This window comes from Amblyomma americanum, chromosome 2, assembly GCF_052857255.1.
Source record: "Amblyomma americanum isolate KBUSLIRL-KWMA chromosome 2, ASM5285725v1, whole genome shotgun sequence".
Classification (NCBI taxonomy): domain Eukaryota; kingdom Metazoa; phylum Arthropoda; class Arachnida; order Ixodida; family Ixodidae; genus Amblyomma; species Amblyomma americanum.
Genome location: NC_135498.1, coordinates 82103710 through 82118863, shown reverse-complemented (window position 1 = coordinate 82118863; position 15154 = coordinate 82103710). Strand labels below are relative to the sequence as shown.

At 48.2% G+C, this 15154-nt stretch overlaps 1 protein-coding gene across 1 annotated transcript; it reads right to left on the bottom strand.

Moving 5' to 3' along the window:
• Window positions 1-1153: 1153 nt before the first annotated feature.
• Window positions 1154-14201, bottom strand: LOC144119830 (uncharacterized). Its single transcript, XM_077652360.1, has 11 exons — window positions 13743-14201; window positions 11965-12098; window positions 11106-11144; window positions 10315-10335; window positions 9675-9812; window positions 8853-9097; window positions 5930-6024; window positions 3434-3548; window positions 2464-2622; window positions 1806-1925; window positions 1154-1403 (listed from the first exon to the last, which is right to left on the bottom strand). The coding sequence occupies exons 1-11, from the start codon at window positions 14081-14083 to the stop codon at window positions 1257-1259; spliced, it is 1554 nt and encodes a 517-aa protein (XP_077508486.1). The 5' UTR covers window positions 14084-14201; the 3' UTR covers window positions 1154-1256.
• Between the last annotated feature and the right edge of the window lie 953 nt (window positions 14202-15154).

The window sequence follows — 15154 nt, the reverse complement described above, 5'->3', positions numbered from 1 at the left end:
TTTTGGCTCTTGGAATGGCCCTTCACAAAATTCTATGCCATGTGTCTCATGTTATTATTCTCGCTGATTCTTTGTCAGTGTTAGTCTCCCTTGACACTTCAGAAAAAGATTTTTTGAGATGTATCCTGCGATTTTTTGTCCCATGCACTTTGAAGGTGGTCCGTTTTGTCTGGGTCCCTGGCCATGCAGGTATTCATTCAAATGAGGTGGCTGATTACTTAGCAAGGTCGGCTCTTGACAGGTCAGTGACACATCCCGTCCCGTATTTCAGCCTGCTGGCGATTTCCAGGTTTCAGCGGTTCCTACATATATCAGCCAGGTTACGAGATCCCTTACTAAATACCACTGAGTATCAGCACTTAACATATAATTGGAACGTCCGTTCGTGTAAATCCAGGCTGTGTGAGGTAACAATGACGCGGTTGCGGTGCAGGATTCCAAGTTTGAATTTATATCTATGCAGGTGTGGGTTGACACCGACGAACCTATGTGACGCATGTGGGAAAGTTGAATCTTTAGACCATTTTCTCCTCTACCGCCCAAAGTTCGCACTTCAGAGAAAGATTTACCTGTAGGTCCCTCTCTCCAGGTTAGGGCTCCCTTTATCTTTGCCAGTATTATCGTTTGGTGCGAACGCCAAGGGATTTGCATTGGGTTCTATTTGTGGGTTTCTCCACGATTACATAATTGCATCTGGTAGGTTGATGTGCTAATTGTTTTAAAGTTCTACGAGCTCTTTTCATTTTTCACCAAAATGCTGTCTGTTATTTAACTGTCAATATTGTTCTCTTGTTTTTATTCATTGATTTTTCAAAATTCACGATTGGTGCTACATTTTTGTCATCATCTTCCATGGAAACTTTGTTTATTCAACTACACCTTGGCCAATCCCCCGGCGTGGGTATGTGCCATATACCTGGGGTGAAGAAGAAGTTGAGCATAACAGCTGCTTCGACCACCGCTTCGAGAGTAGCCTGTGCATTGCTGATGCATTTGTATCAGGGAGCTAGCTCTAGGACGTGGCATACGGCATGTGCAATCTAGGGGAGAAAAGAACTCTTAGCAACATCTTTATTTTCGTGGTTATCAAATGGCGAAAAAGCGATCGAAAGTCATATATCGGAGAAAAAAAAATCCGGACGAGCGTGGAGAAGGTCCGAAAAAATTGAGCATTGAAAGTTGCAAACAAAATAATAACGTGCCGAGCAATGTTTGAAGTGGGGAACACTGCCGTGCAGGAGGAGTGGGCGGCTCTGCTAGGCCGTCCCGTTGATGACCAGCCTCTGCAGCCTGCGCAGCACCGGTGCAGGACCACTGCCGCACAATTGCCGGTGGTCGTCCAATTCGGCGTGGTAAACCGCCAGGCACATGCGCGGGCCTTCGCGCTGACGGGCGAGGGTGGCCTGGGAGGAGAGCACCGCGCAGAGCACGGCGGACTTGGACTAGCAGTGTACGGTAAGACGATAAGATTACTTAGACGACACACACAAGGAAAGCCAACGGCCTTTCTGGCTGCGGAAGTGCTAACGGAATTACGTGGTCTAATTTCAGTAAACCGCCTATTGGCGTCGTTTCCTTTTAGATCGCTCGTGGCCGGAAACCCAGGATTGATCACTCGTTGTGCTCTTACGAAAAATCGAGTTTTGGCATTGGCTGGTCTGCAAGCTAGCCTAGAGTGTTTAATCACCATCATTACAGGCATTTTGCATATCTCGTTGCTATGCGTAATGTATTGTTTTTTCTTGTCTTCCCCTCCCTCTTCGTTATGAATGAGTACTTGCGGGTGGTATATATGAGCGGTGTACCTTGCGTGCGAGGGACCAGTCATCGTCGAAGGCGACCCACGTGTGCCTGGTGTGCTCCATGGCGTAGAAGGAAAGCGTGCGCAGGTCCTCGAAGCGACGCGCCGTGAAGCGTTGGCATATCTAGAAAAAAAGGGAACGAGCCTAGGTTAAGAACGTCAAGTAGAATGAAGCGCACTTTGGTTGTAGGTTGTCATACCGAGACCCTTATCAGGAGCCAGCCCAACTCTGAAATTTTCAACTATAAGGGCTCTTACAATAAGTTTTTCACCACCACCACCGCTCCACTCCACTCCGCTCACTCTCTCAATCACTCACTCACTACGCACGCACACCCCGCCGCGGTGGATAGTGGTCGCTGACTTGCGGTGCCCAAGGTCGCGGATGGAATCCAGGCCGCATTTAACGGAGGCGGGATGTAAAATGATGGGCAACATCAGTATGCTGAACCCCAAAAGGATCCACAACACCTCCTCCACGTTATCTGATTGCTGAATTCAACCGGTACCACAGTTAAACTCGCGGCACTAGTGACGCTACCGCTTAAGCTGGTCACGGTGGCTAGCACACTGTAGGCGTGTGCACAGGGAAATGAACCACGCCTCTGCGTGGGTTTGTAGTGTAGTCCGCATAATCGGGCGGCTCTTTTACGTGTGCTCACTTCAGAGAGCGATATCTCCTGGGGGCCGGTCAGCGCGTCGTCCCCGAAGCTGAGACCCATGTGGTAGCGGAAGAGCAGGCCGCCCAGCGCAAAGGTCAGGCACCACTCCTGGCCGTCCAGGGGCTTGCGCAGCAGCGAGATCTTCTCAAGCTCCTGCAGCTGTTCGCGCCGATTGAAATCGTTAGGCCACCCAACTGACGAGCACGCTAGGTCGTACTGTGGTCACTGCTATATGTAGCTCCCTGACAGTACGAGCGCTGCACTCCAAACGAATCCTCTATGTATTGCTGAGGGTTTAGTGAAAGAGTGCACGTGTTATGTGGTCAATTCATGGTGGAGAAGCCAGCTGAAGCAGACAGGTGGGCTAGTTGGTGGTTTTACTTATATTACACAGATCAAACATAAGTATCATTCGATCGTCCTCTCAGCTCTTCATCAGCGTCCTTTTACGCAGGTGCAGTGCTGAGTACCGAACTTCGCAGCAATAGAAACCCTATGAAAGCCCATGAGGGCTGGATACTCGGCCAAGCCCTGTGGCTAATTGTGCATCATTAGTGTTCTAAATCTCTTGGGCCCAAGAGGAACTCTTGTCCAAGGATGCTAGTACAGCCGCACTACATTAATTACAATTAAACGTCCCTGGGCTCAAAACTTGTAACAAAAGCTTTGCTTTGTCCTGAGAGCAGTGAGTGAAATAAGCTGTAGGAACTTTCAGAACAAGTAAAAAAAAAGTTTGTCGGAACTTTTATGAGAAAAACAATAAATGCTTTCTATGAGTATTCAGACAATTTATGGACCAAACACGTTCCTTATGCTGTTGTGTGATCGTAATTATACATCAACCTGGGTAACATTCTCGCCTTAAGCATGCAATGAGAACTTCCACAATGAGCACGGGAACTTTCATGAAGGCAGTACGCTCTCAAAAAGTTTAAAGCTGCATTTTTAGAAGTTTCATTTTCTTGCATACCAGAAAGACCTCGGCCATGTCGGCTCCGATGTAGCGCCGGTACGGGTTGGGCGCCCTCAGGACTTTGCTGCTGAGTTCGTGGTGCTCGGTGCGGAACACGACCACGTCGGGGCAGCTGCGCAGTAAGGGACTCAGCAGTTACCACAAATAACCATAACAATGAATTGTTTTTATTTATCTTGAATATTAAGAGCATGTCTAATGTAGTAAATGGTGAAACGAACAACTTCTGACGGTTTATGGAGGTTAAACGTCCCAAAGCGACTGAGGGTATGAGGGATGCCTTAGTGAAGGGCTTCAGAACTTTCGACCACCTGGGGTTCCTTAACGTGCACTGGCATCGCACAGCACATGAACCTCTAGCATTTCGCCTCCATCGAAATGCGACCGCCACCGCTGGGATCAAACCTACTGCTTTCAGGTCAGCAGCCGAGCGACATAACCACAGAGCCAATGCGGCGGCTGGAAGGAAGATTGGTGGGAAAGGAAGAACGCGCTGGAATAGTGGAAGGCCCTGGAACAATTTTGACCATGTGGATTTATTAACGTGCACTGACATCGCACCACATACGTACCCGCCGTGACGGCTCTGTGGTTACAGCGCTCGGCTACAGACTCGGACTACCTGGGTTGAAACCTGGCCATGGCGGCCGTGTTGTGATGGAGACGAAACGCAAAAGGCGCCCTTGTGCCTGCGATATGCCAATGCATGTTGAAGATCTCCAGCTGGTCAAAATTACTCCGGAGCCCTCCACTACAAGAATATATCGGCGGATAACATACAAGCCTGTATCACACAGTTTTAGCATGTAAAAAACACCAAACGATACCGAAAATACCAAACTCGACACATGAGCAGTGGTACTGGGTGCCGCCCAGCTAGCACCTCGGCGGCCAGAAGAACCTGATCATGATGACCCGAGCAGCAGCAGTCTCCAATGAAGTCTTGGATGGAGGACACCACTCACATTAGGTCATCTAAAATATTCGTACAAAGAAAGTTATTACTAACACCACCATTACCACTCTCGTCTACGGCACCACTTTCTCTTTCCACTTTCACTCCCTCTCTCCTCCTTCCGCTCATGGCGCGGTTGAGGTGTCACCGATAAGTGAAATAGTTTTCTGCTCCTTAAAAGCTAATTTTCAATTTTCACCTCTCAGGCACACCTTTTCCGCTTCGCCTCCGTCGAAACACGACCACAGTAAGCGACAACAGGATCGTTTTCGCGAGTCGAGAAAAGAGAAGCGAGAAACATATTTTTTTAGTGGCGTCTTCAACATAGAATGCCACCACCGCTTCACAACGCCCCCGGACACTGGGAGGCGAAGACGGAAGGTTTGCAGTTGGACGAGGTTGTGCTACAATTTTGCGTTGCTCTCTTGGTTTCCGCAGTGGCGATGGTGCGAAAGACAAGTGTATAGATTTGTTTGCGAACTGACAACGCCCAGTATCTAAGCATTGCGACAAACCACAGCTCAGTACGCATGCATTCCTGCGGTGTAGTCTAAGCGTAACTCAGACTAGTTCTCAAATTTTTAGTGCGCTTGTATTAGAGCTCACTTCAGGAGCAAAATCCGCTGTCATATGTCACAAAATTCGCTAATTTCTCGAGAGGTCACGTGACCATGTGGCGCCATCACAGCCTGCGCCCATAGACTAAGAGAAGTCACAAAGCCATGTGCTGTCATTCCAACTTGCCCACCGGGTTGTCGGCAACCTCCTGTTAAACCTAAATTGCAAATGTCGGCACCGTCACAGCATAGCAGACACCTGCTACCGCAACTAGCAGTCCAAATATGGCGATTGATGGACCAGAAATTGTAATGAAACTGACGCGTACACGCACAAAATTGCAGCAGAAGCTCCTACATGTGAAATTAAATGCTATCGCATTCCACTCTCTAGGTGACTTAAGCGTTTGCATACTCTTAAGCCGACAGTGTTAACGAGCTCGTGTCGCAGAAAAGCCGGTGTCATCGGCGTCGGCGTCTTCGGCCGTGAGCGAAAAATGGCGCATCTCGGTGGACCCTTGAACCGCGCCGTAAGAGAAGGGATTTTAACGCGACAGCGTTAAGGGTTGATTGATTGACCGATTGAATGATGGATTGATTGATTGACCGGCTGATCGACTGATGAATCGATTTATTGATTGATTTTCCTTCCATTACGGCGCGATCCGGGTGTCCAGCGAGAAATGTGAGGCAGGCGTCATTTCCTTTCCTTAAAACCAATTGCTCATTTCATTTTCCTTTTTTTACAGCCCGGTTCGGGTGTCCGCCGAGATATGTGAGACAGGCGTCCTTTCCTTAAATTGTCCAACGGGCCACGCGTCCCGCCGAACGGGTGATGGCGTTCCGTGTACTCCTCGGCAACGCTGCGACACGCTGTCGCGTCTCACTCTTAAAGATGAAGCTTAAGCGTCCTCCAATTTTTTTTGAAGTTTTCCATTACGTACTGATCAGGGCACCAGTGAAGAGCGAGCTCGTACGTACTCGACCAATTTCTCCATGCCGCCGTTGCTGGCCAGTAGTGGGCCGTAACGAAGCCGCAGGAACATGATGGAATCCGGGTCGGTGCTTTTCATTTCCTGAAAAAAAAAACAATAAGACAAATCTACAAACGGAAATTCACCAGCACCAAATTTTATCGACAGGTCAGCTGATGCTGCGATTATGACCGGAAAAGTCAGAAGCGATGGTGGGTTTGAAGTCCACTACAGGCACAATAGTCGACTTAAATCAATTTCGCAACTATCTCCTAATTCCGTGCGCCCTTCCACGTTATGAATAAAAATGCGCATTTAGACGAACGTGTAGTGCAATCTCTTTGCCAAGGAAAAAAAAAAATCTGCGAAAACACCGAAAAAAAATGACCCGCACTTGAAGGGCGCCGCACGTGTTTGAGAGCAGGCTCATGTGAATTGTAGTTTTTTTGGAACGAAGCGAATGCAAAACGATTAGCAGTTTTGTTAGAGGAATTCAGAAGCGAATATTTCGAATAGTTCTGACACTCAAAAGAGGCTCAATGGCACAGTGCGCAGGATCAAAAGAAATATTAAGTACATGAACATTACGTGGAAAACTGGGTGCTCTGAAGCTTTGTAGTTGTGACTAAAGTTATATGAATTTTCTGCAAAATTGCCATGCGAAATTGGGGAAGTCCACCAACACGCTGAGCTCAGCAGTTCGAGCGGCCTCATGTACAGGGTCGGTCAAAAGTTCTCGGGCCACAGGGTCTGCTTTTGAGCAGTTATAGTAAGGCCGTACGACACTCCTTAAGCTCAAAATATCTGTACAAGGTAGAAGAAGCATCGCTATAACGTCTGAGACCCTTGACGGATTTATTGGCATCTTAAATACTAGGATGTATCGACGAAAAGCAGACCATGTGGGCTGAGAATTTTTGACCAACTCTGTACGTTCACCCAAGTAGCGACTATAATGCGCCTGGAACCGGAGCCAATACTTCCTTAATTCATGAAGCTCCACGTGAAAGAAAAATAAATTGTCAATTCGTACACAAATCGGTTCCGCAAGCGCCGCGGTGGCTCAGTGGTTAGGGCGCTCGACTACTGACCCGGAGTTCCCGGGTTCGAACCCGACCGCGGCGGCTGCGTTTTTATGGAGGAAAAACGCTAAGGCGCCCGTGTGCTGTGCGATGTCAGTGCACGTTAAAGATCCCCAGGTGGTCGAAATTATTCCGGAGCCCTCCACTACGGGACCTCATTCTTCCTTTCTTCTTTCACTAACTCCTTTATCCCTTCCCTTACGGCGCGGTTCAGGTGTCCAACGATATATGAGACAGATACTGCGCCATTTCCTTTCCCCCCAACACCAATTATTATTAAGCGAAAATTAGAACTGCTAGCCATGTATACCCGTCTGACTCGAGTTAGCGGTCGCCTTGTCGAGCAATCTTTCGGTCTTTCCAGTAACCTCCGGAAGTTATACGTGGCGGCGGGGTCAGACACGACAGGTCTGTTGGCGTAGTTTGGTCACAGTTTACCGCTGTGACCATCAACCTGGCAGCGCGCGGGTGGAGGGCGTATGCATGCAGGTTCCTCCATTTTTGTCGCTTTTGGTCCCCACTTGCCACAACTGGGCTTAAATGCGCGCGCCGCGATGCCATACCGCAGGACGTTTGTTTGGTTTGGTTTGGTTTGGTTTATCGAGTTTAACGACCCAAAGCAACTCAGGCTATGAGAGACGCCGCAGTGAAGGGCTCCGGAAGTATTTCGATCACCTGGGGTTGTTTTAACGTGCACTGACATCGCACAGTACACGGACCTCTAGAATTTCGCCTCCATCGAAATTCGACCGCCGCGGCCGGGATCGAACCCGCGTCTTTCGGGCCAGCAGCCGAACGCCATAACCACTCAGCCACCGAGGCGGCACGATGTTTGTTAAACAGAAACCACACGAAGAGAGTACTCTAGAAACATTAATGGCTTGAAAGGAATACTTTTGAGATTTCGGATACCAAACATTCGGACGGAATCGAATATTGGATACCTTATTATTCTGCAGAATATTATAAATCATCGAATATTGCCACAAGCCTAGCTAAGAGGCAATAAGCATTCGAGTACATAAGCCAAAGAGAACACGAACTTGTGTTCACATCCGGTTTAACAAGCGAGCATCACAATTGTGTTCGCCTCCAATTGGGCACGTTGTAAAAATACCCATGGTTTGCGTGACCGCCTCCTCTCTTTTGGATATGACGCAAATTGATGTGGGCAGGTTTAAAAGAAACAAAAATATTGTTGCCAGCCCGCACCGCCTGAGGCATCACGAGATTAAACCAATATAAAATAAAATATTGATAATAGAAAATTTAGCTTTCCGGAAATAAAAAGGGTGGGGGGGGGGCGGTCCTGGCTAGATGAATCGTCCTCATCATCAGGCTTACTACACCAACTGCATGGAAAAGGCCTTTCCCATATCTCTCCAATTAACCCTATCCTTGCCAGCTGCGACCACGGACGATTACAAGAAAGCATTTGACTCAGTGGACACCTCAGCAATCATGCAATCATTGCGGAATCAGGGTGTAGAAGAGTGTTATGCGATAATACTGGAACAAATCTATAACGACGGCACATCTACCATTGTCCTCCATAAAGTCAGCATTAAAACTCCAATAATAAAGGGTGTCAAGCAGGGAGGCACGATCTCTCCGATGCTGTATGAAGGGCGTCTAAGCATTTTTTCATCAAGCGAAGGCCTGATGGGCAACAGAGGCGCGTGTTCCATCACCGCAGCCACAGCGTCATTCCTCCTACAGTTGGTTCTGTCGACCGGCATTTGGCCGACAGTATGTTCGACCGCCGCAGCCTCAATGACTTCCAAAGGCAGTTGCTGACGCTCCTTTCACAGGGCATCCGAGGAGCAAGAGCAGCGGTCGCCCACTCGCCTTGCAGGCCGCCTGCAACCTTGCGAGGACCTCCTCGTTGAGGGCGATGGCCGGAGACAGGCGCACCTCGACGCCGTGCAGGCTGGCGTTGTTGACGAGGCGCGCCATGGCACGGCCCAGCCGGTGCCAGCTCAGGAGGTTCGGGAGCCGCTCCCACAGAGGAGCCAGCGGCATCGAGGCCAGCAGCTGCGGGGACAGCGAGCCCGGAGTGCCCAGAGCGCGGAACGCCTCGAAGTTCGCGCTGTCTGCAAAGCAAAGTTCCGCCCTCAAAAGCCTTTTCTACGGCAGCTACACGTAAACTCTGCAACGCGTATACCAGTTTCGGAAAATGAGGCCAAGGACGATTAATATACAGGGTGTTTTATGTAAGACTTTACACAATTAAAAAAAGGCTTTTTGAGCTACAAGAGCGTTTTTGTCAGCGGTGTAGTACATCAGAATACAGCTAAGATGTGGCAACTAGCAGGCTGTTTAACGAATATAGGATAGTTAACTTTGGATGTTGTATAAGATTGGACGTTGAGACGTCACCACCGGAGCCCGCTGAACTTTTTTCCGGAATCCGGCGTGCATCAATATATCTGTTGGATACTGCTTCACGCCAAACGGCATGCTGTCGCAATAATAAAAAAAAGAGAATGACGATTCGGATCTCTGAGGGACGTCACACGCTAACCGTGCGTTCTGGCGAAACAACCATTACCATTTCCTCGCTTGAACATAAGTGCGGTAAGATTTCCCGTTGGGGCTACCGGGAGAAAAAAGAACAGCATTTCAATATGACCATGCTCGTGGCGGGACTGTTCTCGTGGACATACACACCGGCAGGTAATAGCGTGTACTCGACGCCGTCACTGAGTATGTCCATGTCCCCGGTGTAGATTATGTGCGAGCAGAGGCTGGACAGCTCGGCCATGCCGGGCAGCCGGGACACGCCGCATACCAGCGTCGGGGGAACGACTGCGTCGACCCGTATAGAGGGTTAGCGTGATCATCAGACCCCAGGGGGCATCTCGTTGAGTTAATACTCTAGTACCCCCATGCCAGCGCCTGTGTTTAGGTCAGTGACAATAAGTACCTCGAATCCAGCAGCTTTATTCTACAAGCTTCCTTAATATTGGTTCACTGATGATCCTCTCTAAACAAATTATGTTGTAACCTAAAGGTGTTCATTAGGCTGTTTACTCGAATATCCAAAATGCTGCTGCCGGTGCAGGCGTTATTAGCTATTCAAAGAGAGAGGATGTCTGACTGCTCCCTCTTTGAGACACGTGGGTCTTGCTTGTGGCGATGCTGCTTTTAGAAATCGTAGGCAACAAGAATTCTGGTCAGAGTACCAGAGGCCTTTCCCAGTTCCTCTCTAAGCTATGACAGACACAACTAAAAGGACTCTCGAGCGCTGTTGGGGCATGCCAGCTGGTCTCCGCGGGCAAACTTTGAAGCATTGCAATCTTTTACTTACAGCTGTCAGCGTTGAGCCTTCCTGGAATTAGGAAGGGAGTGTTGGGTCAGGCAGATAATCGATCACCCTTAACAAAGAAGCAGCAGAAAAATAATACCGCAAAATCACCACGTTGAACTAGTTCCGCGCTTTCTTTCTGCTGTTATTTCCAGATATGAAGATTTTAGGTGTTGGGATTGCACAGGTTACCAGGTCGCTATGTCGTAAGACTTGAGTCTTGACGCCCGGTAGAACTTCAAGCGAATAAGGATCATATGCTAGTCCTGCCTTATCGCCCTAAGGCTTTGCTGCCTAGCCCACCGGCCCGCAACATTCATATATGCACAATAGTTATTGCAATCCTTGATGAGGATATAGAGCTTTTATTGAGGGTTAATTTTGATGCTCTACGTTATTAACGTGTCCCAAAATCTCATGAACCGAAAGTTATTAATGCAATAGCGTTCAAAGTTCCACCGAAAAAAAAAGAAATGCCATCGGTCATAAAATTCGTCCGTTGGTTGGAGGGAAGTGGCGTCACCAGAGTGGATAATTCCAGTCCGCTGGACGAAACTGACGTTATCAGATTTAAAGTGACAGCACATTCGGCATAGGCGTCAGCAGGTTCTAATGCCATCGCATTGCCAATGCATAAGGTAATCATGTGTACCCGCGCGTTTTTTATTTCAACTGGATCTAAACGCAGTCAACGCAATCAGGTTAAGAATGACATTATGCCACCGTAGTCACTGATATGGATTTAAGACTGCAGTGACGTCTAATTACTGCTTTTAAATGGAGATAACACTCACCCTGTCGGTTGACTCTGTGGAGTCGTACGATTAACAGGCCTACAAAGAAAGGACAGAACAACCGTAAAGGTTAAAATGTAATTATTAGCAGTAGATCTTGTTTAGAAGTGGTAACAAGAAATATCATTACGAGCCAGAGATCTGAATTGAGACGCTTTTTTTGGTATTATGAGGTTTAACGTCCCAAAGCATCTCAGCCTAAGAGAGACGCCGTAGTGAAGGGCTCTGGAAATTTTGACCACCTGCGGTTCTTTAAAGCACACTGACATCGCACATTACACGGGCCTCTAGAATTCCATCTCCATCGAAATGTGACTTCCGCGGCCGGGCCCGAACCCGCGTCATTCGGGTCAGCAGCCGAGCACCAAATATCACTGAACCACCGCAGCGGATAACCGAACTGAAACGTGAATCCAAACGTGTGCAACGCACAATGTACAGACGTTCATTACATGCGCGAGCTGCGTTTCACAACACCATCGGCAAAGTGAGCTCGCATAGTTTGGATCGCATGTTTTCTAGAAAAACTGGCAGGATTGGCAGGCATAGCGTATCCCATTCTCAGGTATTACTCATATATAAGTTTAAGTAATATTTATAAGTAATAAGTAAACATCACGCGGTTCCGTTATTTAATCGCGATCTCTTTAATGTTGCCTTTGATTCGGGAGAAAAGTGTAATGGAGCACAGATTTCGCTCTAAAACGCTCAGGCACATAGTCATGTATGTGCTAGATTCCAAGACATTGTCCGTTAGTGCCATTTTGCCTCAGAACCGTGTCGTGGTTACTTTGTGTACATTCGTGCGTTTGTGGGCAATGCGATCGGAATCGAGTGCAAAAGGTGGCGCTGCACTCACTCTTCTGCTTGAACAGGTGGCGCGTGGAGGCAGCCAGTCCCGAGAGCACTGCAAGCGTGATGACGAAGCCGCACAGGATGACTAGGACGTCGGTCACTGTCGGCGCAGGGTGGCTGTACGGACGACGGCGCCTCCTGCGCAGGTGTAAAGATAGCGTAAACGAAGGCCTTAGCATGACACACTACATCCCACTGCAGTTGAGACCACAGGTGGTGCCGCGGGCCCTGTACTGAGACTTCCGGGCGACCACTTGTACATTGCGGCTGACAAGGAAAGTTTTTCTGCTCATGTTTCGAGTGCAGTAGCTGAGTACTATTTAGGAGCAGAGTACGTCGGCTAACTGGGAGTTCTTCCTTGTCCACCTGTGCCGATGTGATGCTTTTGAATAGAATAATGAAAGAAACTCATAATGGATGGAGAACTATATGCGTAATGCAGCAGTCCATCGGAGCAAGCTAAGAGCACTGCGTGGATAGCTTTAGTAGCAACGAGGATAGCAATGGAAATTGCAAACATGGGCGCTACTGTGGATTCACATCACAAGGTTTATTAGAAAAAAAACGACTTGAGGCAAAGAGATACGAACCCTTCAATCAATAGAGTCCATCAATTTTGCAAGAAAACGGCAAGGGTTGGCCAAGGAAAAAAATTGAATCTATCATCACTTCAAACAACCTTAGCACCCCGTATACAGGTCTGGAAGCGTAAGGGGACACAGAAATGACTTGCGCGGGATACGAAAGCACAAAAATTTGGCACTTACGATGGACATACAGATAATTACTGTGCACATATGAGTCATCAAGAAACATGGAAAGCGCGGAAGTCCCTATTTCACAAATATACTGTTTCACATATATGGTTGGCGAATTTGCCTCACTACAAGCCCTCAGTCTATCTAGTGTCCATTTAACTGCAGGAATTATTGAATGAAGAATGTTGTCCCTGAAAACCGTACTAGTATCTTATGAATACATTATGTATTCCGGCATGTTGTCGAGGCTCGTGATGTCATTCATGCACAAAAGAAAGAATAGCAGGCCTAGAATGCTGCCTGCGGAATACCGGTTTTAATGTTGAAAAAAAAAGATGACACCTCTTTTTTTATCACGATACATTGAAGATGATGCTGTAAACATGACCATATGAGAGAAAGGTGAGCGCCATGGATCCCTACAAGTTCTAATTTCTTAATAAACTCTGGGGATGAAGGCGGTCGAACGCTTTTGAGAAATCTATAAATAGAGCTAGACAGATCTGTTTGTCTTCAAAACAACCCCAAAAAATTCTTTATGCATTAGCCTTCGAACTAAAAATTGACTTAGACCTCTTCTATACTTTTACAGAGACCACACAAGCAGTCGGCGTGCGCACGTTGACAAAATTACTGCGCTTTTCATAATAGACTTCGAGAGTTCCTTTCCTCCTCGTTTTTCTCACAGTCTCACTCATTCTCAGTCATTCTAACGGTGCTAGTCATTCTCCACTGTAAGCCATAGTAAGTATGTATAGGGTTAGTCGGAAGTTTTCTGTCCAGAGGGTCGTTCATGAGCAGTAAAGTCGGTAAATTGTAGCACCTACGAAGCTAACAAGGCCCTCACTGGAGAGAATGAGACTCATTGTAGTTCATAGATGTGTAGCTCCGGAGTATAGTGGACATCCCACGAAGCGGCTCAAAGGCATTGACTGTGGCGTAGGCACTTTTCACTAATCCCTTACATCAGTCAGAATGGGACTTAGCCTAAGTGAATTCTTTAAGCGCAAGCATTGCACCAAACCTGTGCTTAGCGCCAGTCTTGCGGTCATTGTGTTCAGGTGCATCTATCATGACGTGTCTGGGGACGCCGTCGCCGGCGGCCTCGTTGGCGTGTCGCTGGTGCTTGGCCGCGGTCTTCGTGGCTCCCGAGCTGCCAGACGCCGCCGACGAAGATGCCTTGGACGCGGGAGACGTGGCAGCACTGCCGACGTTGCGTTCGTCACCGGCCACAGATCCGGGGGGAGGCGGTGACGGGGACACATCCTGGCACGGGCTGGACGCCCGAGAGTCGTCTGTGGGGGGCGCCGGTGACGAAGGCGCCTCTGACGGGGAAGGCTCTGGCGAGGGAGTGTCGGCAATCATCACTGCGTGTTCGTTGATCCCAGAGTGCGGATGAATACAGGTTGTTTGCCCAAGAGCTTAACACATGTAATATTGCCTAGTGAAACGTCACGTTGAATGATTCCTATAATTTTGCATGTTTTCTGTTAGCGCATAAGAAAACTTCATGAAACGTACAGTCCAGAAGGACTGTGCGGACAACGTATACGAAGAAGCCGAAACAAATACCGACTCCGTATGACGTCATGCAATTGCGGAAATGACAGAGAAATATTTAGAAAAAAGCATAGAAAGCTTACGGATTTCCCTACCTTCTTTCATGTTAAATGGACACTAATTTGCTCCAAATCTATCATGGCGCTGATACGAAAGGTCGCAGTTAAGACTTTGTTATGTACATTTATTATTCACTCATATGAAAACCAGGTGAAATGCAAGTCGACGCTTGACCACAGTCTGCTCTTCCCATAGCAACGCCATACGTATATTGAATAATCCGCTGCAAGAATGCGTTACCTTCCCAGATTCCGTCACTAAATTTAACACACGTGGGATCTCCGGGCTATTTTCGCCTGTGTGGTGAATGCTATCTCTTTTGAAATGGCGTCCACACCACGACCGACGCTCATCGGACATAACACTAGTAAATCCGAAGGACGGAAAGCTTGGCAAGCTGGTTCGCACCTGGCATAGTTACAACAGCGCGTATGTCTGCGAACGAAGAAAGGACAAGACAACACAGCACTGTGTTGATGTCCTGTTGTCTTTGCCATTTATTCATGCGCCGTCATTTGCGCGCTTGTAGGTACGCCAAATAAGTAAATTGTGGAGACATGTCCGCTACTGTACCGACAGTCGGGGCAGTGGAGGTTGCTGTTGTCGCGACAGCCGGATGCACACTCTTCTTGAGGACCTCGCCCGTGTCGGAGTTCGTCACTACGGCCTCCACCATGACTTCCTGTCCCTCGGGACCGCGTCTGGAGAGATGCTGTACCACCACAGGGTCGGGGTCAGACACCACCGCCACTATGTCGCCAGCATCTGCATAATGCGGGTAGGAGGGTTAAACATTTGAAGTTTTGAATGGAGGTC